Source organism: Corvus moneduloides, chromosome 4, assembly GCF_009650955.1.
Source record: "Corvus moneduloides isolate bCorMon1 chromosome 4, bCorMon1.pri, whole genome shotgun sequence".
Taxonomy (NCBI): Eukaryota; Metazoa; Chordata; class Aves; order Passeriformes; family Corvidae; genus Corvus; species Corvus moneduloides.
The window spans coordinates 10880035-10904618 of NC_045479.1; the positions used below are offsets into that span (position 1 = coordinate 10880035).

General features: G+C 48.1%; 1 protein-coding gene across 5 annotated transcripts in view; it reads left to right on the forward strand.

Annotated features, from left to right (window-relative positions):
- The first annotated feature begins 670 nt into the window (after positions 1-670).
- Positions 671-24584, forward strand: part of ARHGEF5 (Rho guanine nucleotide exchange factor 5) — a 33559-nt gene continuing 9645 nt past the window's right edge. The window contains exons 1-4 of one of the 5 annotated variants that reach the window (XM_032105405.1): positions 1870-2497; positions 19536-22409; positions 22713-23079; positions 24426-24507. In XM_032105405.1, the coding sequence (XP_031961296.1) occupies positions 2495-2497; positions 19536-22409; positions 22713-23079; positions 24426-24507 (3326 nt within the window). In that variant the 5' untranslated portion in view covers positions 1870-2494. The other 4 variants (XM_032105402.1, XM_032105404.1, XM_032105403.1 and 1 more) reach the window with 4 other exon arrangements.

The window sequence follows — 24584 nt, forward strand, 5'->3', positions numbered from 1 at the left end:
AACAAGTGCTATGTCCAAACCTGAGAGGAACACAGTTATTACAAAATCACTGGTGAAAGGGACCCACAAGGATCATCCAGTCCTGGCCCTTGCACAGCACACCGCAACAATCCCACCCTGTGCCCGAGAGCGGTGTCCAAACACCCCTGGAGCTCTGGCAGCCTTGGGGCTGTGACCACTGCCCAGGGGAGCCTGTTCAGTGCCCGACCACCCTCTGGGAGAAGAAAATTTCCTAAAATCCGACCTAACCCTCCCCTGACACAGCTCCAGCCGTTCCCTCGGGTCCTGTCCCTGGTCACACAGAGCAGAGAGCAGTGCCTGCCCCTCCTCCTTCCCTCCTAAGGAAGCTGCAGAACTGCTGTGAGCTCTGACCTCAGATTTCTCCAGGCTGAACAAACCCAGCGACTTCAGCCGCTCCTCTAGGACCTTCACCCATATTCTTACTGTTGAATTAAAAAAAAAAAAAAAAAATATTGAGGAAAATACCTTCCGCTCGGACGTGTCGGGGGGCTGTGGCCGGCCGGAGCCAGGAGCGAGGCCAGAGCCGCCGTGTCCGCCGCGGCCCCTCAGCCGCCCTGCCCTGCCCTGCCCCGCCGCGGTGCCGTCGGAGCGCGGCCGCCGGCCCCGCACGCCAATCAGGGCGGCCCGCCTGCCTTCCTGTAGGTGTGCCCGGCTCACCTGGAGCCGCGCTCGGCACTCATGACATACCTGCGGCCCCGCGCAGGGCGGCGGCGAGGCGGCGGCCGAGGGGCGCCGGGAGGGGCTGCGCTGGCCCCGGCCCCACGATGTGAGCCCGGCGCAGGTAAGGGCGGCCGCCGGGGGCGGCGTTGCCGTATTCCCGGGAGAGGCGTTGCTGTATTCCCGGGATCGCCGTTGCCGTATTCCCGGGAGAGGCGCGGGCCTGGCGCCGGATCCCCGCGGAGCCCGGGCCGGGACGGACGGAGGGGCGGCTGCCCCGCGGGGCCGGGGCGGGGGCGACGGGCGGGCTCCGGGAGCGCGGGGCGGGAGGGTGGGGGGGGGACGGGACAAGGGGGAGAAGGAAGGGAGGGAGGGCGGCCGACCCACCATTTTAGGACCCGAGGGGGACGGGAGGAGGGATCTCCGGGGAACGAGAGCTCGCTCCTCCCGCGGCGGGCCCGGTGCGGGTGCGCGGTGCGGGTGCGCGGTGCGGGCGCCATCGGGGCGCGGAGCCTCCCGGGGTCGCGGCCGCCGCGGGGGCGCTGCGGGAGTCCCGGTGCCCTCTGAGGGGGCGGCGAAGGGGGCTCCGGTCCGCCCGGCCCGGGGCAGCCCCTGGGGGCCGCATCCTTGGCGGGGGCTCCGCGCCCCGACGGCAGCGCCCGTCCCGCCCGCCGGCCCCCGCTCCCCTGCCCGCTGCCGTCAGCAGGGAGGGCCCGGAGCGCAGGCCCGGTCCCAGGCTTGGCTGCCAAGCGGCAGCAGGAGCCTCTTCCCGCAGAAATGGTGCCTCCCACGCAGGAGCGAGATCCCACGGTGTTCGCCGGGTTTTCAGCTCCCGCCGGGAGCTGCGGCCCGGGAGTCGCGGGGGTGCTGTGCTTGAACTCTGGACACCTCCTTGTTTTCTTCCTTGCCTCGTGACTTTTATGGCCTGTCACGGAGGGAAGGCAGAGGAACGAAAGGCGAGATCCCTGCCTGCTGCTCGCTTCCTGCCTCCTTCCTGCCGCCCCGGCCACCGCAGCAGCTCTGATGGCAACCCCAGCGCCACAACCAGCCTGCCAGGGGGGGAATCCGAGCTCCCACGGCTCTCACCTGACCCATCGTCCTCCCAGCACCCATGTTTGTCCTTGCTTGATGCTTCGTTTATTCCCAGATATTGGCTAAGACTGCATCAAACCTGGTAGGAATTATGGGGTCAGAGATCTGAGCTCAGCTCATCAGTGTTGACTTGTTGCAGATTTTACCAGGGTGCTGCTGGATGTGAATGCCAATGCTGGCTTCTGGAGCTGGGTGCCTGTTCCTCCTGGACCAAGCCACATGTGTAATGTGTTGTTGGAAGTTTTGTGACCTGATTCCTTGGTGTTTTGGAGTTTCTCATAACCTAAACGACTTGGAGATGGCTTGGATAAGGGCAGAGTCCTTTTAAAGGGTTGCACCTGAGGGAGGTGGCTTGGTTTGGAGGAATAATGTATGGGTGACCCAGATTTCAGAATTGCACCTGAGTTGGACGAGGAGGAGGGATCCGTAAATCAGGCTTGAAGTTGTAACAAATCTGAACTCTTCTTCGTTTTTGTTAATGTTAGGAGCAGCTCAGCTGGCTTCTGTGTAGAACCTCGTTTTGCCAGCTGGTGATTTGAGGGTGGCATTTGTCCCATCCTGCCTGTATAGCAGCCTCATGGTCTGGCTAAATCTCAGTGGGGTTGTACGGTCCAGTCACTCGTGACAGCAGGCGACTGGGCTTGAGATTGGTGCTCCTGTTCTCTGAAATAGTGGGACACAAATACTTCCTCTGGGAACCTCTTGTGCATCCTGATAGATTTTGATGGTAAGAGTCTGTTCCATGGGCCTTTTTTTTTTTTTTCCATTTCATCCTGCTAACTTTAGATGGATGTTATTGCGCTTGTTCTGTTGAGTCTTATCCTTTCTTATGGTTCACTTATTTCATGTGCTTTATAGCAGGAAAGAGCCAAATTATGCTGTAGTTTTTGATGTTTTTTTCCTTCTTTTTTTCTCTTTAATGTATTCTACTTTGGAGTCTTGTTTAAAGTGGGCTGTTTTATTTAATTAGTTTGTATTCATATAACATTTACTCTCCATAGTCATTCCAGGCAAAATTTAAGAAACAGCCCGCAAGGGATTTCAAATTCTTAATTGGAATCACATTTTTTTCCAAGGATGTTTGATTCTAAAAGTTTACTGTGCTTTCCGTCATCTGGTATCTTTCCAGTTGATGTTGTTTGCTTAGTTACTGTTTGGCTAAATTATCCACAGCTAGTTTATTTCAGTAGTCATGCCTGGGAAGTTTTGCAATTCCTTTCCGCTTTGCAGCTCCTCACTGAACTCCCGTTGAATCTTTTAATGAAGTACTCAGAAGTGGCTTCAGTGCAAATGCAGTTGTGCTGTATTGTTTTGGCATTTGGGCTCTACAGAGAGGTTATTTCCCTCTTTCCTGAGGTAATCACATAGTTGATGCTCAGAGTATCAGCCAATTGGAGACAGATACCTTCACCTGACCCCTGGCAGGTATTTACATTCCCAGCTGGTTATCACTGCATCGAATCCCAAATTCTACTAGAAAAGTACCCAGTCTTGATTTCAAGATATCAAGTGATAGGCTGCACTGGTTCCCCAGGTAAATTATTCCAATGGCTGATTACCCTCGCTAATTTCTTATCTCCATCTGTTCGGCCTGGCTCCTAACCATGAAGTCTTGATGCAAGTTTTCCTGCCAGATGACGGAGCCTGTTGCTGCCAGAATGACACGTTCCAGCTAAAAGATGGCCTGCTGTACTGCAAGTCCATGGCTGTTAGCTGTGCTGACCTCTTCCTTCTGGGAAGAGGCAGCTGTGGAGCTGGAGTCTACGTGATCAGTGTGGTTTAGAGCAGTGGTGGAGGGTGCTTGGCCTGGTGTTTGTGGCCAGGCAGGGCTTCCCAGGAATTGTGATTGAATAACTTGTGTTGCTTGGAGTTGGGCTTCACTTGATGAGCAGCCCAGCAGAACAACAGGCTGCTGCTGAAGGAACGATCCAGTTCTCATCCAGTCGTGACTGCAAGCTCCTGCTGCTTCCCTAGGGTCGGCTCTAGTGACCCAGTGGCCTCAAATCAGTCCAGTCACTGCTCCAACTGAATATTAACCCCCTTCCCTAAACAAAAAAATATGGAAGTTGGATCAGCCAGAGAGATTGCTGAAGAAGTGTAGCATGACACTGGGCATGAGAAACATGGTGAGGGACCACTTCTTCCAACAGCAGGATTAGGTGCCAGAGGGAATCACACATTTAGTTCCTACATTTCTGGGCTTGGATAAACAGGCTGTGGTTGCACAAATCCTCTCAGCTGGCACTGCTGTTGAAAGAAGCCGTCGTGCCTGCCTGTTGTCATCCCTGCTGGTTCCCTGTTGCGGTTTGTTGTGAGACCACACATAAACCTATGCCACCAGAAGAGAAAGAGCAGAGGATGGAACTCCTTTTGGCAAGCTGAAGAGTTGGTGAAACTAAGAGTTGTCACAAGCACACCTTACCTTAAATCTTCATGGAAGGTGATGTATCTTTTCGCCTTCCCTCTGCAGCATATGTGTGAGAGCAGCTGCCCTGATTTACTCAGTAGTGCAGGTTAACTCTGTTGCATGGCTTGGGAGAACTGGGTTTAACCAGGACTGGGTTTAGATCAGCGGCTTTTATGTCTTTGGTCCAGAAATGTGTGTTGAAATTTGTTGCGTGGGAAAGCGCATTTAACCTAAGAAAAGGAGGTCTAAGCCTTGGCTGTGACACGCTGCCACCTATGAAAGGTTCAGTGGTGCAGAAAAGTTCCAAGTTAATGCATTCATGCATTCTACATGTGAGTTCTCAGTGGTGCTCAGTGCTGAGCAAGGTGGGGTGCCCTTTTGGGAAAGCTTCATTAATCTTGTCTCTTCCATTAACAAGGGACTCCAGCTTCCTTGCTCTTTCAGTAGAATTGATTTGCTGAGACAAAACCCATTCCCCATTTATTATTTGAAACACCATTCCTTCAAGTCCCATGCAGAACACTGCAGGATGAGGAACAGAGCCTGTGGTGGGGACTTGTTTTGACCTCATGTTAGGGGGATTGGATTAAAAGTGAGATGAAGTCAAAGAAGAAATTCCCGTGACTTTAGTACAAGTTCAGTGCAAGGTCGGGGGAGGGCTATTGGTTTTGATAGTGGAAAAAATTTAGAAGAGGGAAAGTTATTATCATGACGTATACAAATTTATGTAGATAAACAGACACATATGTAAATGTGTACAAAATAGAGGATGTTCTGATGCTGGGAGAGGTTGAGGAGGAGTGGCTGAAGAAACTGTAATTGGATAGCACACAAGGAAGGAACTGAGGTGGGAGGAAGCACAGGACCCTGCTGCCGGGAGAATACTGCATTAAAGCAGAGCTGGCCATAAATTCCCTTCCTGAAAACATATCCTATTTTCAGTGTCACGGAGAAGTGTGTGACATTTGGACACCAAGCCACCTTTTTGTGATCTCAAATTGAACACCCAGGTGCAGGCAGGGGCTCAGTGTGTGAGGTTCACTGCCCATGGCCTCGCTGGTGCTCAGAGTCATTAAGCACTGGGGTTCCTGGTGCTGATCATACACAGAAAGTCGCAAATCTTTACCTGGGCCAGGCTGGGGTGGTGCCCAGTGGGACCCACGAGCTGGGTGATCCCCTCCATGGGCAGAGCGGAGGTGTGCACTGGTAGCAGACCCAGCCTTGCACAGGGTGTGACTGGAGGAGGAGAGGGGAGGGACAGCTCCTGCTTCGTCAACAAATCCAGCAGTAGAGTTTATGAATCTGTTCAGGTTGTGGAAGCCCAGGGATAATCAGGGGACACAAGTGTGAGTTACAAGCAGACCTGTAACTAGTTGGACATGGTCCCTGTTCCCATCTGCCACAAAGTGGCTGCCATGGCTACACTTGCATATTCACTTGGTAATAGAAATTGATGCACAAAGCAGCATTAAGCTAACACAAAGGCCACTAGTGGGATGAGTAGAAGAAGAAGATGCTTTGCCCATGACCTTGCTGGGCAGCTGCAAAAAATTAAGATGTGTAAGCTATGTGGTATGTGTGTTTACACTCACATTTACAGGTGTAATGATCAAAAATGCCTACACAAATTGTTTGAATACCTTAACTCTTACCTGGGCCCTTAAATCTTCACTACAGATTGCTGTCCTGTGATGAGAGGCTCGTGGAAACTTGGAAAGAGTACATGGGAAGAGTATAGCTTTCACAGCAAAAGAAAAGATGCCATACCAGTGCCTAGCAAAGCTGTGCTGCTGTAGCAGCAGATATCTTTAGTGGGTTTGGGCTCCAGACAAAATCCTTCTATTAAGCCTGAGTTTAGATGCAGAAGTTTTGCTGTAGGTATTCCATAGTGCAGGTGACCAAGGGTAACTCTAGACCTGTGAAATGTAATCCAGCTGCAACATTTGAGTCACTTTCCTTTCTGAGGTACTCCGAGATCGCTGTCTGGTTTTACAGGTGAGGGCTGCCAGGCTGCTTGTGAAGTTGAGAAGGTGCAGTGTGTATCTGTTTCTGTTCTGTTGCTGGATTTAGGGGAGCAGGGATGTTCTGAGTATGCTGCCAGCTCTGCAGGACAGGAACAGTGTCTCAGTGCACAGTATTTAGAATAGTGAGGATTCAGTCCTGATGGTTGGTATGGCTCAAGTAACCCTTCTCATTGTTAGTTCTCTTCTTCTGTGACTTGCTTTGCACATGAAGATGTTTCAGGCTTGAGTCCAGATACAACAGAGCTGATAGAGTGCTTTGAGAATGATGCACTTTTCTCTCCTTTCTCCACCCCTGCCCACAAGACTGTAGAATATCCTGAGTTGGAAGGCACCCACAAGGATCAATGAAGTCCAACTCCTAGGCAAGGTGTTTTTTCCTGGAAAGGCATGTCCCAGGTATAGGCAAGCAGAATCCCAGGACAGGCAGTGGGAATAGCACTGGCAAGGCTGCAGTACAACACACAACCCTGTCATGGCTCTATGCTGTGACAAGCCCTGGGGCAGAGAGAGAATGCTGTGGAGAGACAGGCAAAAGGAAGTGGGACTATCCCACTATTTTTACAGCAAATTATGGGTTGTGGCATGTTTTCTTAAGTGTGCAAGTGATTGAGGGAGATGGGTTTGCCCCTCAAGTCACCCAGTAATTTCTTAATAACTACTGGTGCTGTGTATGGGAAATACATGACTGCACTGTCACTCTCTTCTCATCCCTGGGCACAGCTGGGAAGAGGGAATGTTCTGTCAGGGCATCGTGGGGAAGGCTGAAAGGGAAGCTGTAAGGTGTTGCTGTAGGCACGGGGTGAACACTGCTTGTTTTGGTGCCATCTGGGAAGGCAGTTGTCCTCTGACACCACTCCTACAGTTCACCTTGTCTTCCTGCCCCTGCACAATGAGTAAACTGAGCTGTTTCATTTCGGAGAGGGGAGAGAGAGGAAGGTGAGCAATTTGGAGGTATGCTGGAGCAATGAAATGTGCCTTATCCTGGAAGAGCAAGGCCAGGCATGCAAATTATGTCATTGTAGTGTGTGCTCTGTCACAAGGGAGGGTCAGGGCCATGAAAAGCAGCTAAAAATTGTGTCTGTGTCTATAGAAGAATCACGACAGCTGAGTTGCCCAGTGTCTGAGTTGTACCAGACACACCACAGACATTTTTCCTTCATTCCATACCAGTGTCATTTTTACCTATCCAGCTGCTGAGGGTGTGATAGCGTTGATATCAGACATGAAAATACACATCCAAGTGTAAAAGGGAAAAGATGGATTGATTCTGGCTCTGGTAGTTCTAGCAAAATGGCTTTAGAAGAGACCAGAACAAGAAAAGGCGAGATGCATTGCCTTGCGTGTGCAGTGAAAACTGGCATGGTCAGAAATCTCATGTTCAGTGAGGCAGTATGGAAGCAAATCTACCCTGAAATGTATTATAATTGTGTTTTACTAGGATTTTGCCTTTGAAAGCTTAATTTAAAAGGTGGCATTGTAAAAGGTTTTGTTGTGACTGCTAAAAGAGTGAAGAAAGTGCACTGAAAGGGGAAAAAAGGTATTAACTGATGTGGGAGACAAATACAGAAGTGTCAAGAAAAGCATGTACAAGAACACCAGCTTGGTTTTAAACTATGTTTTGGTAGAGAAATACAGTTTTGTGTTTAGTGGGAGCAAGACATACCTGATGCTATATGTCCCAAGTTCATAAAATTGATAGAATTGGAGAAAGGGTCTACCCTGAATGTTGGCACAGTGAGAAATAGACAACTGTGAATATCTGACATGTGTGAGGTTATGGGAGTGGGGCTTTCACTGACTGGGCAGTGAGATCCCTCCAGTACAAGTGTGATACCAGAATGAGCCAAAACAACTACATTGTGTGAAAGATCTCTATTATTTGTAGTAAACAACTTTACAGCACAAAAGGAAAACATCTTAGTAATGTGTTTTGTTATCTGGAAGAACTTGGAGGCAAAAAGACACGGAAGGAAAGAACAGAGTGAGCAGTTGATATATTTTTGTTGGGGAAGGGATTGCTTAAATAAGACTTTGCTTATGGTTGCAATCAGATACGGGGTTTATAACAGGGCTTTGCATATTCAGTACACTGAGCAGCCACTCCCTGCCTAATCCTCAGAGTATGGCTGTGAGGTAGGAGGTACTATTACCCCAGCTGCACCGATGACCCTCAGACAGGCAGAAACTGCTGCAAACAGCTAGAATTAGGAACTGGAAATTCTGCTGGATGAGGGCACCATTCTTGGTTGTCTTAAAAATGCCCAAAAACTAGTTACAATCTAAGTCTTCTGTAGAGATTCCTTTTAATGAATGGCTGCAGCAGGGCACTGAAGGAAGGAGAGCTCCCAGTATCCTAATGTGTGTTCTTCCAGCCTGGATTATGTTACTGGTGATAACAGCTATCCTTTGTGGGCCCCGCTGGCTTGAAATTTTTGCACCCGTGTTTAACTGCTCATAGGCCATAGCTGTGAGGAGAGGCAAGACTTAAAACAGCAGGGTGCATCTTTGTCACCTTCTGTTAGGGCAAGTGCAGGAATAGGCAAAATGGGGTGTTGCCCATGTTTGCATCAAAAGCAGCCATGCTGTGTGTCCTTCTGTGGGTATAGCTGTAATTGCTGTACCTCCTAATTCACTGGCACACATGGAAAAGGTGAGGTGCTGGCTTCAGTAACAGGCAGCAAACATCTGTGCTGAAAGCTGTGTTCCTCAGGTGCATCAATCTGGCAGAGGTAAGACCAAATTTTCCATACAGGAAGGTGTTTGGGAAGAGGACTCCAAGAAGGAGAGCTCTGGCTCTTCCCTCCTTTTTGGGCATGGTCCACTGGCAATCCCAACCCTTCCCCTTGAGGCGCTCTGTTGCTCTTAGCTTTCCCAAAATACAGTGGTCACACCACATTGTACTCTTTGCTGTTATGTCGTGATTTTTAAGCACAGCAAAGCATTTTGCCCCGTGCCAAGTCCAACGAACTCGTTTAGGTGAGGTTGGGCAGTGTCAGAAGGTACAGCTGAGAGCTGCCTGTGAGGCTGCACTGGCAGAACTCTGCTACATCTCACTGACCTTGGCAGAGATGGGACATTTTCGTGTTTATTTATGCCCCGCTGATCAAAGCGCGTTGCAGGTAATGGGAAGGCAAAGGAGCCAAGTCTCTGATTTCATTTGCCTGGTGCCTATGGCTTCCCATGGGAAGTCTCTCATGGATGGGAAAGTATGCACCAGTCCAATTATAATATACCATGCACGCCTGCGTAGGCCAGAGGACGCGAGGACTTTGCATTCCTCAGCCAGAGCTGTCGTTTTGTGACCGTGTCATAAAAGAGGTGAAGGAAATTGTATCAGCTCGATTTTCCAGTGTTACTCATGGCCACTGTTAAGTTGCCTCATCCTCTAATTTCTCACCAGCACACTGAAGTCAGGAGCTTGGGGTGAATTTGAGGCACACAGACCTTATTTTACGCCTCGTCATCGCCATCTGATAAGGTGGGACCTGGGAGGGGAAAGAGAGATGTGGTTTTACATGCCACAGGGCTGAGGAAAAGGAAGCCGTAGGCCAGTCGAGAAGAGTCAGAGTTGATGTCTTCAAAGACTACCAAAGGGCAATCTTAGGATCCTGATTGCTCAGCTAATATCTGAAGAGCCATGCAGCCATCAAGGACTGCTATTTTAGGAAATCTAGAAGGGTGGTGGTGGGAAGCAGACTCTGCCCCCTCATTCGTATACAGAAAAATTAAAATGGAGGAGGGAAGGATTAAAATATCTCTAATAGTTCCTTATGCATTGAAACTTGTTTAATTATTAAAGTGGGAAAAATATTTTAATTAATGCATCATAGAAATGCTTGTGATATTTCTGAGCTGGTATAAAGTTAACGCTTTAAAGTAATCTACACTTGGAGGTGTACTGTACATGAAAGTACGTGGACATAATTTTTGCCCATTGACAAAGAAGGGGAAATAATACTGAAATAGGGAATATCAGTATTGTTCATCTGTGTGTGCTGTTTCTTAATTTTTTTTTAAGATTCTACCTGCAGGGCTCTACTTTTTCTTTTTAAATTTTTATCATATGCTGTGTTAATGACAGTATTAGGAACTAATGCTAAATCTTAACTAAACATCTATGTAACTACTGTAATTACTACTATAAACTTTGAAATAAGGTTGTAGTAATTGGTAAAGCTGGTTATAAAAAGCATTTTCTGAGATTGATGTATATCAGTTACAGCATTTAAACCGCTGATTTATACAACTTTTCATAGCTTGAGCTGAAAGACAAGGTCACAAGAATGTCTTCCCTTCCCCTTCCCTTTGGAGTGTTTCCATGCTAGACTTTGCAGGTTTGAGGAGGTTTCCAGGGCTTTTCCTAGGATCTCCTTCATGTTACTTGTTTTCAGAGTTGCTCACAGGGGCTGTCTCCTAATTAATCTCAATTTCATGCAATATCCCCTCAGAGCCAGCCTTTTCCTACAGGGAGAAGGCTGGCTGTGGGTTCACCAGAACGGCAGTCAGCGGCAATAATGAGACAAGGAAACATTAAACCATAAAAACAATGGCTCATTTGGAAATGGTTGTAAATCTAATTAGAATATCCTGGTTCCCTGGTGCCCACTTCTCACCTGGGAGGACAGCAGGTGTGTTCCTAGCAGAGGGCCAGGACTGAGGGTGTAAAACCCCCCTGCTCTGCTGCTGTTGGTGTGTGTGGGCTGCCGAGGGAGCACCTGGCTCTGTGTGTGGAGTGCTTGGCAGTCACACATGGAGAGACACCTACTCTGGAGCGTCAGGGACTGGCCTGTGGATCCTGGGTGTGGTTTCACCAGAACACAGGGCTAAGTCCAGGTTTCTGCTTTCCTGCTCCTGCTTTGCTGCCCAGCCCAGTGTTCTTGTCCTCTCATGCAGCTTGTACAGCTGCTCTGAGGTCAGCACAGGGAGGACATGGACCTGCTGGAGCCAGTCCAGAGGAGGTCACCAGGATGGTCTGAGGGGGGAAGCAGCTCTGCTGTGAGGAAAAGCTGAGGGAACTGGGATTGTTCAGCCTGGAGAAGAGAAGGATTTGGGGTGACCTCACTGTGGCCTTGCAGTGCCTGAAGGGAGCCCACAGGAAAGATGGAGAGAGACTCTTGACAAGGGCCTGGAGTGACAGGACAAGGGGCAATGGCTTCACACTGACAGAGAGGTTTACATTGGGAAGAAATTGTTCCCTGTGAGGGTGGTGAGGCCCTGGCACAGGTTGCCCAGAGCAGCTGTGGCTGCCCCATCCCTGGAAGTGTCCTAGGCCAGGCTGGATGTGGCTCTGAGCAACCTGGGATAGCGGAAGGTGTCCCTTCCTGTGGCAAGGGATTGGAAAGAGATGGTCTTTAAAGATCCTTCCAACCCGAACCATTCTGTGATTCCATATACAACTGCTGCAGGGAGCTGTCAGGTTTATCTTTACTTACTTACCTTTTGTCCTGTGTCACACCTTTATGGCTGCTCACATCACTCTGCTCCTGGGTTGTTTTTTTTTGGCTCGACAACTCCCTGGGATGGCTCATACATGGTCATGTGTGCACTGGCACGAGAGAGATGTTGGCAGCAACCTGGATGCATAGTAAATTGGTCTGTTCTGGATTTTCAGGGTTCCACATCAAGTCTTAGTTGAAATTTATTAAGAACTGATTCCAGGTGGTGCGGGATAGTTTGTACAGTCAGCAGCAGAAGGCATTTTTCTTTTGAGGAATGGAATATAAATAAATGAACTTTGCAGAATATCTGCAAATATCTACATTGGGCCTGACAAATTTGATCATTCATCTTTGTTAACCCAATTATATCACAGTGTATTTCACTGCCCTTTTTTTAGTTTCTGGTAGCTCATGTAGCTCACTGTATCAGACCTAAATATTCTGCACTGTCATCAGTCCCAACCTTTGAAAAAACAGGGATCAGGCAGAGAGGGGAGGAGGAGTTGCCCTTCCTTTCCTTAGTCACAAATTAAGGTTTAGGATTAAGAAATTAAGATAAACCTAGACAGCGAGATCTAATTTTTGAGTCATACTTAGTTTTTCAGGCCTTTTCCACGCCCATTAAAGGCCATACATCCATTTTTTCTTAATTGTAAGCCAAAACTCTCACATAACCACATGATTCTAGGAAGTGGGACTGTATGAGAAACAGAAAATGTTGTGATGTGCACAATAAACCTGTGCCGGTTGGCCACACAAGCCTTAGACCGTGAGTAACAACAAGTTTTCCGTGTGTTTGCATTAGTACCTTCCTATTCAGCACCCACACAATTCCTGTGGCTTTGGGTGTGTGAAGCTATTTTTCCACAAGGGAGAGGGAAGGGGTCCCCGCTGGTGTTTTCCCACATTTACATTTCTTATAACATTTTATTTATATCTGATACTTTTTGCTTCCAATAGCAAACTTGTCTCATTGTAGCTTCTTCGATCTAAGGATACCAGTTAAATTTCCAAGAAAAAAATGGTTTGTTCCCTGAGAAGCTGGGTTAGGGGAGGGTTGTACCAAAACCTGTTTTTCCCACACACATCCCTACATCCCTTTTGGATGGATTTTCTTTTTTCTTTCTTTAGATGCAGTTTTCAATACAAAGTTCCATCACTGTTACAGTATTGCCAAGTATTTTTCATTATGATACAAATCTCATCACTTTTTCAAACAAATCTCAGTGCTGGAGTCATAAGGTAATTAAAACTGGTATGGGGAGCTAAGGCTGAAAGCATGCATTCTGAGGGCACAACACAAGGATAAATGTGTGATTTTGTTGTTGTGGTTGCTATCTCATGGGATTCTGAATCCAACAATTTTTTATTGTTCTCTCAATTGGTGGTGCAATATTGAAGGCAGAGCATGACACAGTTTTCTGCTGTTGTTAAGGCTGATGACATTGTGCTGTCACTACCATGGAATGATATACAACTGCAAGTTTATGGGTATTTTAGCATTTCTTTTTAGTTGCATAGGATGTACTTTATCTATTGTACAAAAGCAGGATTTTGCCAGTATATTTCTGGCTGGGTATATATCGGTGTTTAGCTTGTCAATTATCCCACAGTGCTAAAATGCTCCAGCTTTATCTTCTGTGGGGCTCTGACAGCTACCAGAAATCTGACAATTTTCAAGGTGGAACTTGATCTGGCTGTGAAAGAGGTTATATTACGTGTTTGCCTCAGATAGGATAACTTTGGAGGCCCTCTCTGCAGGGCAGGACAGTTTGTCGCAGTTCAGTTTGCTGAATATTGCTCATCCTTATCTACTGTAGCTTAACTGTGCTCGGGATGGGTACAGGTAACGTGACAACAGCTGTGCTCACAAATGGTTCCACTGTGCAGGCTGGGCAAGGCCAAGCTTTCAAGTGTGTTTCCAGGTCCTTTGATGTTTCAAGGGCATTTGCATCTGTCAGAATGGTTTGGTGCAAACATGAGTGTTCTTTAATCTGAGACTCAAAAACAGCAGCGTGGGATTCTTGCTCATGCGTCTGTAGCATAGTAGGAGACTCCGAGATTTCTGCTGCTAACTGGAGAATCTCTCCCATGAAGGTCCTGAATCATCCTGCTCAAAGAGCAACTGGGAACTCCTTGAGTTTGTGGGAAATATGCCATCTAGGAATGTGTATAGCAAGCTGCTAGCAGACACTTCTGCATAAAATGTCGTAGGGGAAGTAATTGGGGAAGTTCTTGCCGCCTTTTGTGCTCCAGATGTTTCTGTCAGTTGTGTCTCCATCCCCGGAGTTTGTAGAGAGACCGGCACAGAGCAACTTGCAGTGACTCAATACATTACTTTCACTGTGGGAGTTCTGCTGCTCTCCAAGTAGTGCCAATAATCTTTCTACTGAGCTCCAGCAGTGAGAATCATACACTATTCTTGTTTATTCTCATATTAGAAGACTGCTTATATATCAAGGCTTACCCATTACTTTTATGAATATAAACTTAACCTCTGCTTAGAGTGAACTGAGTTTTTTGCTGTACAGGTGACCCCATTTTATCTTAAGAGTGAATCACTTTTATTGCATCTCTGGGAGGTGCAATGTACAATCCAAGCTGTGTTCTTCACTTGCTGTTTGCCAAATGTTCAGTAGCAATTTCCAAGATGAAATTTTGTTCAACCCAAAATCATATTTCTCTGACACTTTTTTTGTTAGCATTAAGTATTACAATCTAGTTCAGTAGAAACCAATGTAAGAAAAGTATGGAAAAGTATCCTTTTATTTTTTTCCCCCTCAGGTGGTGAGTCATTAGATAATTAATAGGCTCAGTGTATCTTGAGTGTGCCTACCATGAGTGAAAGCTGGTGAGATGCGACTGGGTGTGTTAAAACTTGGGCAAACTCTCTGCACTGGTATGACTGGGAGGTCTCACTCGTGTTTCTCAAGCTTCAGTAGCAGCTCAGATGCATTTTCCAGGAGGTCGGGTACTATTGGCAGCTCCTGATTCCCAGAACATTACCAGCACTGTGTAGCACCGCAGTAGACTCTACATTATTTTGCTTTTTTAGACCACCTTTCTTACTAAGTCCTTTCCTTCAGCAAAGCTCCTTCTGCTCTCCATGCCCTCAAAGCTGACTCCACGAAACATTGTTTCCCTCCTTCCTTCTTATCTCTACCACCCTGTGTTATCTCTTCCTGAGCTCAAGAGTTTTGACCCCCCTCCTTCACCTCCCTTGATGGTTGTACAGCGATAGAGCAGCCTGGGATGGTGTGTGAAGATTGGTGACTGTTTCTTTGCAGGGGAATATGTACAGTGGGAATCTCTCACGTAGAGGGACACGCAGCTGAGGAAGCCAGCCTAAGCATGGCAGGACTAGCTGAGGAAATACAAAAATTGACGTTTGTGGCAGGGCAGGCTTTGTGTTCAGTTTCGTGGGTGTCTCATCAAACTGAAATCCAGTGTGTGGCTTCCTGGGAGAGATGGTGCTGTCCTGCAAACCGAGCTCTGGATTTTGTAAGGAGGAAGGCTGGCTCTGAGCTGATTCAAATCATAGAATGTTAAGGAATTGGAAGCGACCTTAAAGATCATCTAGTCCCAAACCCATCTGCTGTGGGCAGGGACACCTTCCACCAGACCAGGTTGCTCAGAATCCCATCCAACCTGGCCTTGAACACCGCCAGGGATGGGGCAGCCACAGCTTCTCTGGGCAACCTGTGCCAGGGCCTCAGCACCCTCACAGGAAAGAATTCTTTCCTAATATCTAACCTAAATTTCCGCTCTTTCAGCTCCTTGTAAAGTGTACCTGAACTGTGTGACCAAGATGATTAAACCAAGCTGAGGTAGCAGGAAAAGGCTCGGGGCAGCCTTGTTGTTTTTTGGCTGGGTGTTAGAGCCAAACATGGAGCTCTCTCCTGCCTGAGCTACAGCCCTTAAAGCCATCTTTAGCATTTTTACGCCAGGTTGTGGCTGCACCAGCAGGAATAAGCCCAAACTAGGGACTACTTGGGAAAGCCTTTGTTTCAATAAGAAAATGGGTGTCCTTGCCCACGCCTCTCAGACGTTGTCGTGAACAGGTTTCTCCCCTTGCTGCCAGAAGCTCACGGCTGCAACTGGGCCGGAGCAGCTCCATGCCCGCATGGCAGGGCAGGACTTTCTCTGCTGGGAGCGTGTTTGCAGCAGCCTGGGCGTGTGGGCTGTCCCATGGCCCGCGGCAGGGGAGCAGGATGGGGAGCAGGGCTGAGGGCGGCCGGGCGGCAGCCGGCACCTCGCAGGGAGGGCCAAGGTGGCAGGCGGAAAGCTCTGTCTCTTCCTACTTTTGGGGGAGGAGGATCTCAGGGCTCCACTTGTGTGTAGCCTTGCTTCCTGGCTAGCTGAAGGGCTTGTCTGTGCTTGACAGCACTTGTTATTGCTCCTTTCTTGTTTGTTGGAGGAAGGGGGGAGGGAAGCTGAGGTACTTTCTATTTAAAACCAGAAGTGTTTGTCATCTCCGTCCAGGTGAATTAACCCACAGTGGAAGGAAGTACGACATTGATGTTGCCTTTCGTAATCTGGGAAAGCTGTGGATGGATTGTGCCCTCATGCTTTCACTGCTGTCCTGTTCTGCTCACCAGGCCACCTTCTGCACCCTTCCCCTCTCAGATTTTGTGACTGCAGCAGGACCAAGCATCACCCCTCTGTTTTCATGCTAGCATGTGGCCAGCTGCTCCCTCTCACTGTTCCAGCTTGGAGGGGTTCTGTGCACTTGCAAGCACCTACAAGCTGGGTGCATGGTAGCTGAAGTCCTGGTTTTCCAGGCCCTCTTGGGAGAAAAGCATGACTGGCTTTATCTCGACAGGGAACATCAGTTTACCTTGTTTCATAGACAGAGCATATGAGGGAGTGATGGCCAGCCCAACATCTGATCCAGTGAGAGATGTGAAAGATCAGTAAGTCCCAAAAAGGGAAACCTTTGAGAGTTTGCATATCCTGCCTAGTGGCAGATGCTAGATAGGTCCTGTGTGCTGCTCTGTCATGTTATTGGCCCTGCTGAAAATGATAATTGAAAGTTTGCTTTGGGTAGCTGAGCTCCTGGGGGTCTCATGGGCCCTCTGCTGATGGAGCAGACCTGCATTGGGAGTTTAACATGGCAGTGCTCCACAGGCACTCTCTTCTGGTAATTACTGGGCTCTTGTACGTAGCTGCTCTGCATGTAAAGGCTACAGGTGCTGTCAGTCTTGTTTCATTATTTCCTCTTCCATCTCCATGAAATCCTTATTGCAGACACCTGTCTTCTACTATGGTGCACCCAGCCTTTGACCGGGAGCTTAACAGTTTCCCTGGTGAGATGCATAAGCCCTCCCCTCCTGTCTCTGCAGAAAGTTTGCCTGCTCCTTCTCCTGCCTCACTTCCCAAAGCTCCTCTCTTGCTCTCCCTGAGGTGTGCAAAACACCTGGCAGTAATATGATGAGACAAATCTCACTTGGCAGCTTCCAGTGTTGATGTGCTGTGCACCTCCCTCTACCCTGCCTCCCAGTATCATCATGGAACTGCTCCAAATGCAGCTTTAAACTCGTCCTTTCACCTGTCCAAATCCTTGCAACAGAGCCATGGAAATGGAAACTGGGGTTTTGAGCTTAATAAGAGGAAATTCAGTGCTGTGTACGTCTGTGAAACAGCACAGTGAGCAAGAGTTCTTCTTCCCCTGACAAAATGTGGGCTTGAGTTTGAGGACCTTACTATTCAGACCTTTATGAGCCATCCTATCTTTAGTAATAGTAAACCTTCCTTAGGCAGCAGCTTGTGTCTCCTTGAACAGTCTCTCTGCTCCTGGGGGGCCTGTTTTTGAAAACTGTCTGTATTAGGTATGAGAAGTAGTACTTTTCTAGGCCTCGAGCTGAGGAGATTCAGGTGGGGTAGCTAGGAGAGCCAAGAGCAGTGTAGCACAAGAGTGATGTGATGTGGAACCTTTGAAAAGACAGTTTAGCAGCATCCAGGTGGTTTAGTAGCAGCTGACAGCAGCAAGACCTGGTGAAAACCCCATGGGAACTCCATGAATGGACACATCTCTTTGAAACATACAGTTTGTTGAAATTGTAACTATTACAACTGCTCACTGCTTGGGAGGGAAAATCCAAATTGCTGAAAATCCCTGGTTTTGGCCTGGTTTTGTAAGAAAACTGTCTTTTCACTATAAACAAAAACTAAAGATTACATGAGAAAAAATACACAGGAAGAAGTTAACTGATAAGTTAACTCAATTGGCTAACTCAGTTATTTTCCTCATATTTTTTTAGAATTGAGGTTGTTCAGCCTGGAGAAGGGAAGGCTCCAGCGAGAGCTCATTTCAGCCTTCCAGTACTTAAAAGGGGCATAAAGAAATAGGGAGAGCTACTTTTTACATGGGCAGGTAGTCATGGGACAAGGGGGATCTGTTTTAAACCACAAAAGGAGAGTTTTAGATTTGACATTCAAAAGAAGTTCTTTAATATGAGGGTGGCAAGGCACTAGCCCAGGTTGCCCAGAGCAGCTGTGGCTACCCCATCACTGGAAGTATTCTAGGCCAGGTTTTGCTCAGGGGCTCTGAGGAACCTGGGATAGTGGAAGGTGTCCCTTCCCATGGCAGGGGGTTGGAACTGGATGATTTTTAATTCCTCTTCCAACTCAAACCATTCTATGATTCTGTGATGACAATACCCATGATGAAGGTGTATGAAGTGCTTCAGTTCTAACCCCAGAGCATGCGCTCCTTGCCTTCAGAGCAGGTGTTTTGTTTCACTTGACGCAAGGGAAAATAGAAGCTAAACCAGCTTTCAGGCCAGGTGTGCCCTGGCCGTGGAGCTAACTAGGACAATTAGTTCAGATGTTAATTATGCCCTTACTTCTTTTACTTTGTGTGGGATCAGAAGTTGGTACTTGTGACTACAGAGCCACTCTAGCACAAGGAAATCACCACAGAAGAAAAGGGAGGGAGCCACAGTGGTTTGTCTCTTTCTCAGGTTTTTTCCAGGTAGAGATTGTGGGTCACAGTAGAAGCCAGAAAGATAAAAGTGGTGAATCAGATTCTTCCGTCCTTTCACAGACATATCCCAAATGTGCATTCCCTAGTGCTTTGTCATGTCTGAACTTCAAATGCAATAGTGGATGGGAAATTCCACTATATCCTTTGGGAAACTGTCCAACAATCCTGAGATGGCTTTTTTTGGTTTTTTTCTTTCCCCCTCCCTAAAAGAGGGATGACGTAGTTTCTCTTTATAGTCTGTAGACTAGTCCACACACACCAGAGCTACTCCTCTCAACCCATGTGGTTTACAGCCTTCAAATATCTTGTGTCATGTGTCATGTCCTCATTACCTGTTAATCAAATTCTTACGTTCCTGTGTCTTGTTAATTAATTTCTGTGATCATTTGCAATGAGGTCCAGACCTACACAGAGATCTGTAAGGAGAGCCATCAGCTCCAAAGAACAAGGAAAAAATCAGAGAGAACTTGAAGACTCAGCTAGAAGAGGCCAGGAGTATTTGTCCATCATGCCCCAGGAAAATTAATGGAGATTTTTGATAGCTTTCTTGTTCTCTGGATGCCTTCTGGTACCCCCTTTTGGGTCTGAGGTAACCAGCCATGGCCACCACTTTTCATAAGCTGCCCTGCAGCTATTGCAGAGAGCTCAGCACCTCTGCTCTTCGGCCAAAGTCACTTTGCATGTGAAACTAAAAAGACACCAGTGGGTTTGTTTTGGTGTTACTCTCATACTGCAAGCTTACATCTGGTGTTTGCCTATTCTTAGTCTTTGTGTTTGTTTCCCAGCTCTTATCACCTACTAGGTATGTGGTGTTGGTTTTGTTTTTGGTTTTTACCAGCTGCAGTAGAAGCAGTGAATTAGATCCATTGTATCATTGTGAAGTAGTAACAGAAAAATGCATTTTTCTTCAGCAGGATGTGTCACTGATGGAGTCTGAAGAAACCAGTGAGGGAGGTACCACTCCCCCACGAGCCAGCAGTACCACTGGGGAAGCCTGGGATTCTTCAGCCGTGGAAGGAGAGCATCATGCCACTCACACAGCAGCCGAAATGAGCACCTGTCCATGTAACTCTGCAAAGGGAGCAGAGCTCAGCACGCCCAAGGACTGCCTTGCTGCTCCAGGGAAAGCAGCAGAGATGCTGGGCAGACCCTCTAACTCTATGCAAAAAGTGCCAGCAGGACTGGAACAAGGCCAAGGGGATACAGAGCCTCAAAAGGGACTCTCAGAATTGGAAGGAGAAATGCTTTTAGAGGAGGGTGGACTGGATTATTCTCTGAAACTTAGGCAATTGGAACTGGTTGACCTGGAAAGCAACCAGGACCCTTCCTCTCACAGCAGAGTCCAGGACGAGCCAGTCCCTGGCAGCCCCATCCTGCAGGCTATGAACCTCAACACTGTGTTTCCTCAGTGCCAGGCAGAGCTGGCTTTTCATGGCTCAGACCCTCAGGCCCAGCAAACAAAATCCCCTTTGGCTGATGCCATTTCCTCTCAGAGAGAGACACCCAAGTGCTTTTTGGTCTGTAAAACTGTTTCAGAAGGGCATTATAAGGCTGAACCCTTTCTGGATAACATCTCTAAGGATTCTTTGCAGGAGGTTGATGCTGGTGCAGAGAAGGAGCAAAGCACCCAAAAGGTGGCACCAGCACCTGATGAGCAGCCTACCTCAGAGGGGGCTGTAGAAGACACAGCTAAACCTTACACTTCTGAAGATGTTCAGGAAAGCTTAAGAGCACCTCAGGGTTTGGAAGAGAATACAGACTCTTCCCATCAGTTGCCTTCCACCTTAAGACGTGACAGCCAAATGAGTTCACTACAAGCAGAAGGAAACACCCCAGCTGGTGAAACAGGGAATACCAGCACGGTCAAAGACCAGGGAATGGTTCCTAAAGAGAACTCATCTGCTTCCAAATGCCTTCATCTAGAAGATGATCACAGAAAAACTGAGGGCAGACCTGCCCCTTCAGCAGAGAGTGCTTTCCAAGGAAAGAGTACTGATAAAAGGACGGAGAAAGTGAATGCTTCACAGCATAAGGAGCCAGCTCAGGAGGAGGCAGTGTCTGAACTTCAGCAGGAAGAGGAGGAGGAAGAGTGCAAAGAGCAGAATCTGCCAGAAGGCGGCAAACCTTTGGAGCTTAAAGGTCAGAAAAACAAGGAACAAAAGGAGCAGGAGCAACTGCAGAGGGAAGAGCTCAGACTGGAGGAAGAGCTCAAACTAGAGGCTCTATCATCAGCTTTTGGGCCAGAGATACCTTCTGTTCCCAGGCATACTGTGGATGTGTGTGGTTTGGAGTATGCTTCATTGTCTGAGCAAACAGGATCAGCATTTCCTCCTGGGGAACCTGTCTCTGTGGATCAGCATCCTGGTGAGGACGTGCTGCTGAAAGCCAGTGTCACAGAAGCAGGTTCTGGATGTCAGCCACCTGCTGTCGGCCCTCTGTCCTCAAGTCACCTGAAGCCAGGGGGGGAAACTCCACACATGTGCCATGTCTCTGACCAGGCAGAAGACCTGGAGGACTCTGGCCGCTTTTCCATCGGTGGTCAGGATATTGGAGAAGCTCATTGGGATGATAAGACACGACTGGGCAGGGAGAATGAGCACAGTGATGGTCATGGAAAAGCTGTCCAGAGGTTTGATAAAAGAGAGGCACCACTCTGTGGAAGGGTGACAGCACCTTTCAGCTCAGAGAACCCAGAGGTTCCTCTTCCAGCACACCCTTCCTCTGGTACCAGTAACTTGGAGCCACCTGATCCCATAGATCTTCATCCCATTACAGGAAAAGCTGAGCTTTGGAACTTCATTCCAGCTTCCCCCTCAGAGCTCACCTCAGCAGCGTCAGCATCTGTCTCAGAGCAGGAGGGTGCCAGAACAGCCTCTGTGACCCCCGAGCACTGTCCTGGCACCCTCCTGAACGAGCTGCCAGACTCTGCAGGAAAGCCACCCAACCAAGCTGCTCCTGCACAAGGGTGGGACCCAACACCAGCAGAAACTGCTGTTGTAAGGACAGATGGAGGGGAGGCCAAGACTTCCCATGAGCTCCTTACTTCTGAGGAAGGCTTTCATGAGGACCTTAGTGGCCCAAATTCTTTCTCTGTGATGTACACGAGCTCCCTTCCTCTACAAGGGAGCCTTCCTGGGGATAGGCGGTCTGTGGCTAGTATTGCAGGGCCTCTGGAACCATCCCAAACACCAGGAAGGACTTCCACTCCCCTGAGCCACCCAGAGACAATTCAGCAAAACTCCCCCGAAAAAAGTGCCATTATCCAAGGAAAAGAAACGGGAACAAATGTGGATCATAAAGCACAACAAGTGCCTTTATTTGCTGAGCCTGACTGCAGTTTCTTCCAAAAAGAGCCTGGATCCAGAATTTCCAGTGTCCTGAGCACCCTAACTTGGCCCTCTGAAGACAATACGGTCCTTGCTGAGAACCAGCAAGGACAACCTCTGTCCCCTGTGTCCCACTCAAGCCTACCTCTGGTGTCTGAGCCTGATGCCAAACAGCTTCGTCATCCTCCTTCCCATGTCCAAAGGCCCAGTCAACCTCAGGCCCCTGCACTCCATGCAAATCACCTTGTTCCACCTCCAGCCCTCGAAGGTTACCAGCCACTGGCCCCTAGACTACACTCCAGGCCCCCCCTCAGCTCTGGAATGGATGATGATAAGCTGGGAGCCATTCACCCTGCTCTAAGCCATCCTCTCCGGACTGCCACCTCTGCATCCGATTCCAACTCTGTGGCCTCTGCTTCTGATGGAGAAAGTCTAGCAGAGAGAGATGACCTTGTTCCAGTAAGTGGAGAGTGGGATCTCAGTGACTCAGGTCCCCATGATACAGAGACTTCTGATGACTCAGGGGTCAGTTTGCTGACCAAAAGTTTTTCGGCTCTTGGAAGCGAAATGTTGGTTGGCTGCTCTGACACCAACCCTGAAACAGCGGATCACCACATGGATATAGAGAGCGGAAAATCCTCACCTGACCACCCTTCTTGGCCCTCATTGGAAGGCTTGATAACATCCCCAGACTCCAAGAGCAGAGACTCTGCACAGCTCCTTCCAATGCTTGCATTCACCAATCCAATCCATTTCTTCCAGCTCAGCCCTCCATCGCCGCCGACCACCAGAACAACCTGCCAGGACGAGGAGCTGCGATGGGAGCAGCCTGCAGGCAGCTTTGGTGCGGACAGAAAGAACATCCAGGCTCCACTGGCAGTCACAGAGAAAACAGAAGGTGAGAGGAGGGTCAGACAAAGGCTGGAAGGAGAACACCAGCCAAAGGAAGAAATGGCCAAACATGCACCCTTGGGAAAATCATCAAGTTGGCCAGACAAAAAAAATATTGGGGTAGCTGTGCAGGAGCCAGCAGCCAATCAAGAAAACCCAATTAAAAGCCGAGTAAAAACCAAGGACTGGCACCGTCAGGGCCTGAAGAGGATGTCAGTACCACCGGACATCTTGCAGCGTGAGTCCTCTCTTCCATTTCCCTTCTTCCTTCCCCCCTCCAATTTGGTGCAGTTATCAAAAAGTAGGATTTAATTAAATAGACAATGTGATGGAGAGGCATGAGAGCTGAGAGCTTAGCACGGCTCTTGTGCCTTTCTGGTGATATTACTTGCTCCAGCCCTCTTCTATCCTGCCCTAAGCTTCCCTTTCCAGCTGTCCCCTCCCTCCTCTCTGCTGCCCTGTGCATCCTTGAGTAGGGATGCATGCTGGGGCTCAGTCCCCCCCATTCCACATTAATACCTGCAACAATAAACTTATTTCATGGATCCCTGAGGCAGTAAGGAAGAACCATGCACACATGCTCAGTAGCCCATATCTCTTACCACTTGTTTATTTGCTGCCTCCCCTTATTTTGCAACTGGCACTTTTAGGTTCCCACTTGACCTTCTAAAAAAGATGATTTTCCTGTGAGCACAGGATTTGAGAGTACAGATAAGAATGCAAATTTGTCAAACCCAAGGTCCCAGCTTGCACAGAAGTCAAATCACTGATGTCACAAGTTGAAAACATGCATCTTCTGTAACACAGCTCATTCAGCAGTACTTGCTGTCAGGATGTATGTCTGTTCTTTACTATATCTTACATGTACTTTAAATAATTGCTTCTTTTCAGCTCTTACTTTACTTTGAAGCTCTGCAACATGCTGGATTTTTGGCACAGAGGAAAAGGAGGGGTTGTGGAGAGGTGTAAAAGGTTTAGCAGAACTTGAATCTAGATTTGTTCATATATTTGACCTGTAAATTCTTGGTTCCAAATTTTAAAACATTAAAGGCAACAGAACTGTCTTTCCCCTTACCCATAACTGCAGCTCAGTCTTTGGGCTTTCGTCCTTTTTCTGCTTCCAGTTATTTCAGATTTAGAATTTCATCACACCTTATTTGATTAAATCCCTCACAAACCAAAAGGCAAAACTACGCTTTCTCAATTTTTACACTTTTGCTCCCCTGATCTCCTGATGCCTGGCCCAAGTAGCTGAAAGTGTAAGGACTGCACCAAAAAGGGCACATAGGCAGTACACACTGGAGAGGGAAGCTCTTAGAGTTACTGTCGTTCCCTAAAATGTCAGCCTTTTTCTTTGTGTGAAAAGTAAATGTGGCTAACAGATGTAAATTGTAAGTAATGTCAAGGATTATTAAAACTAGAATGTTTCTGACCCAGAAATAAATGTCATGAGGGCACCTGTACTCCAACTCAAGACTGCCCCTTAGGTGGCATATAGGTAAGTGGTATCTGTGTATCATTTGGATTGTAGCTTGACTCTAAAAATGGACTGATGTGTTTACTTTCCAATTGTCTTCTATGCAGAGGTTTCTTCTGTTCCTTCAGAGGAAGAAGCTCCCAAGGCACACAGGGAACCACCAGTCAGTTCAGAAACAGTTATAATGCGGTGAGTCTTTCAAAGACCCTGAGAATTTGCCCTGACCTCTGTGCAGCATAGACACCTCCATTGTTTCTGAGTTACCA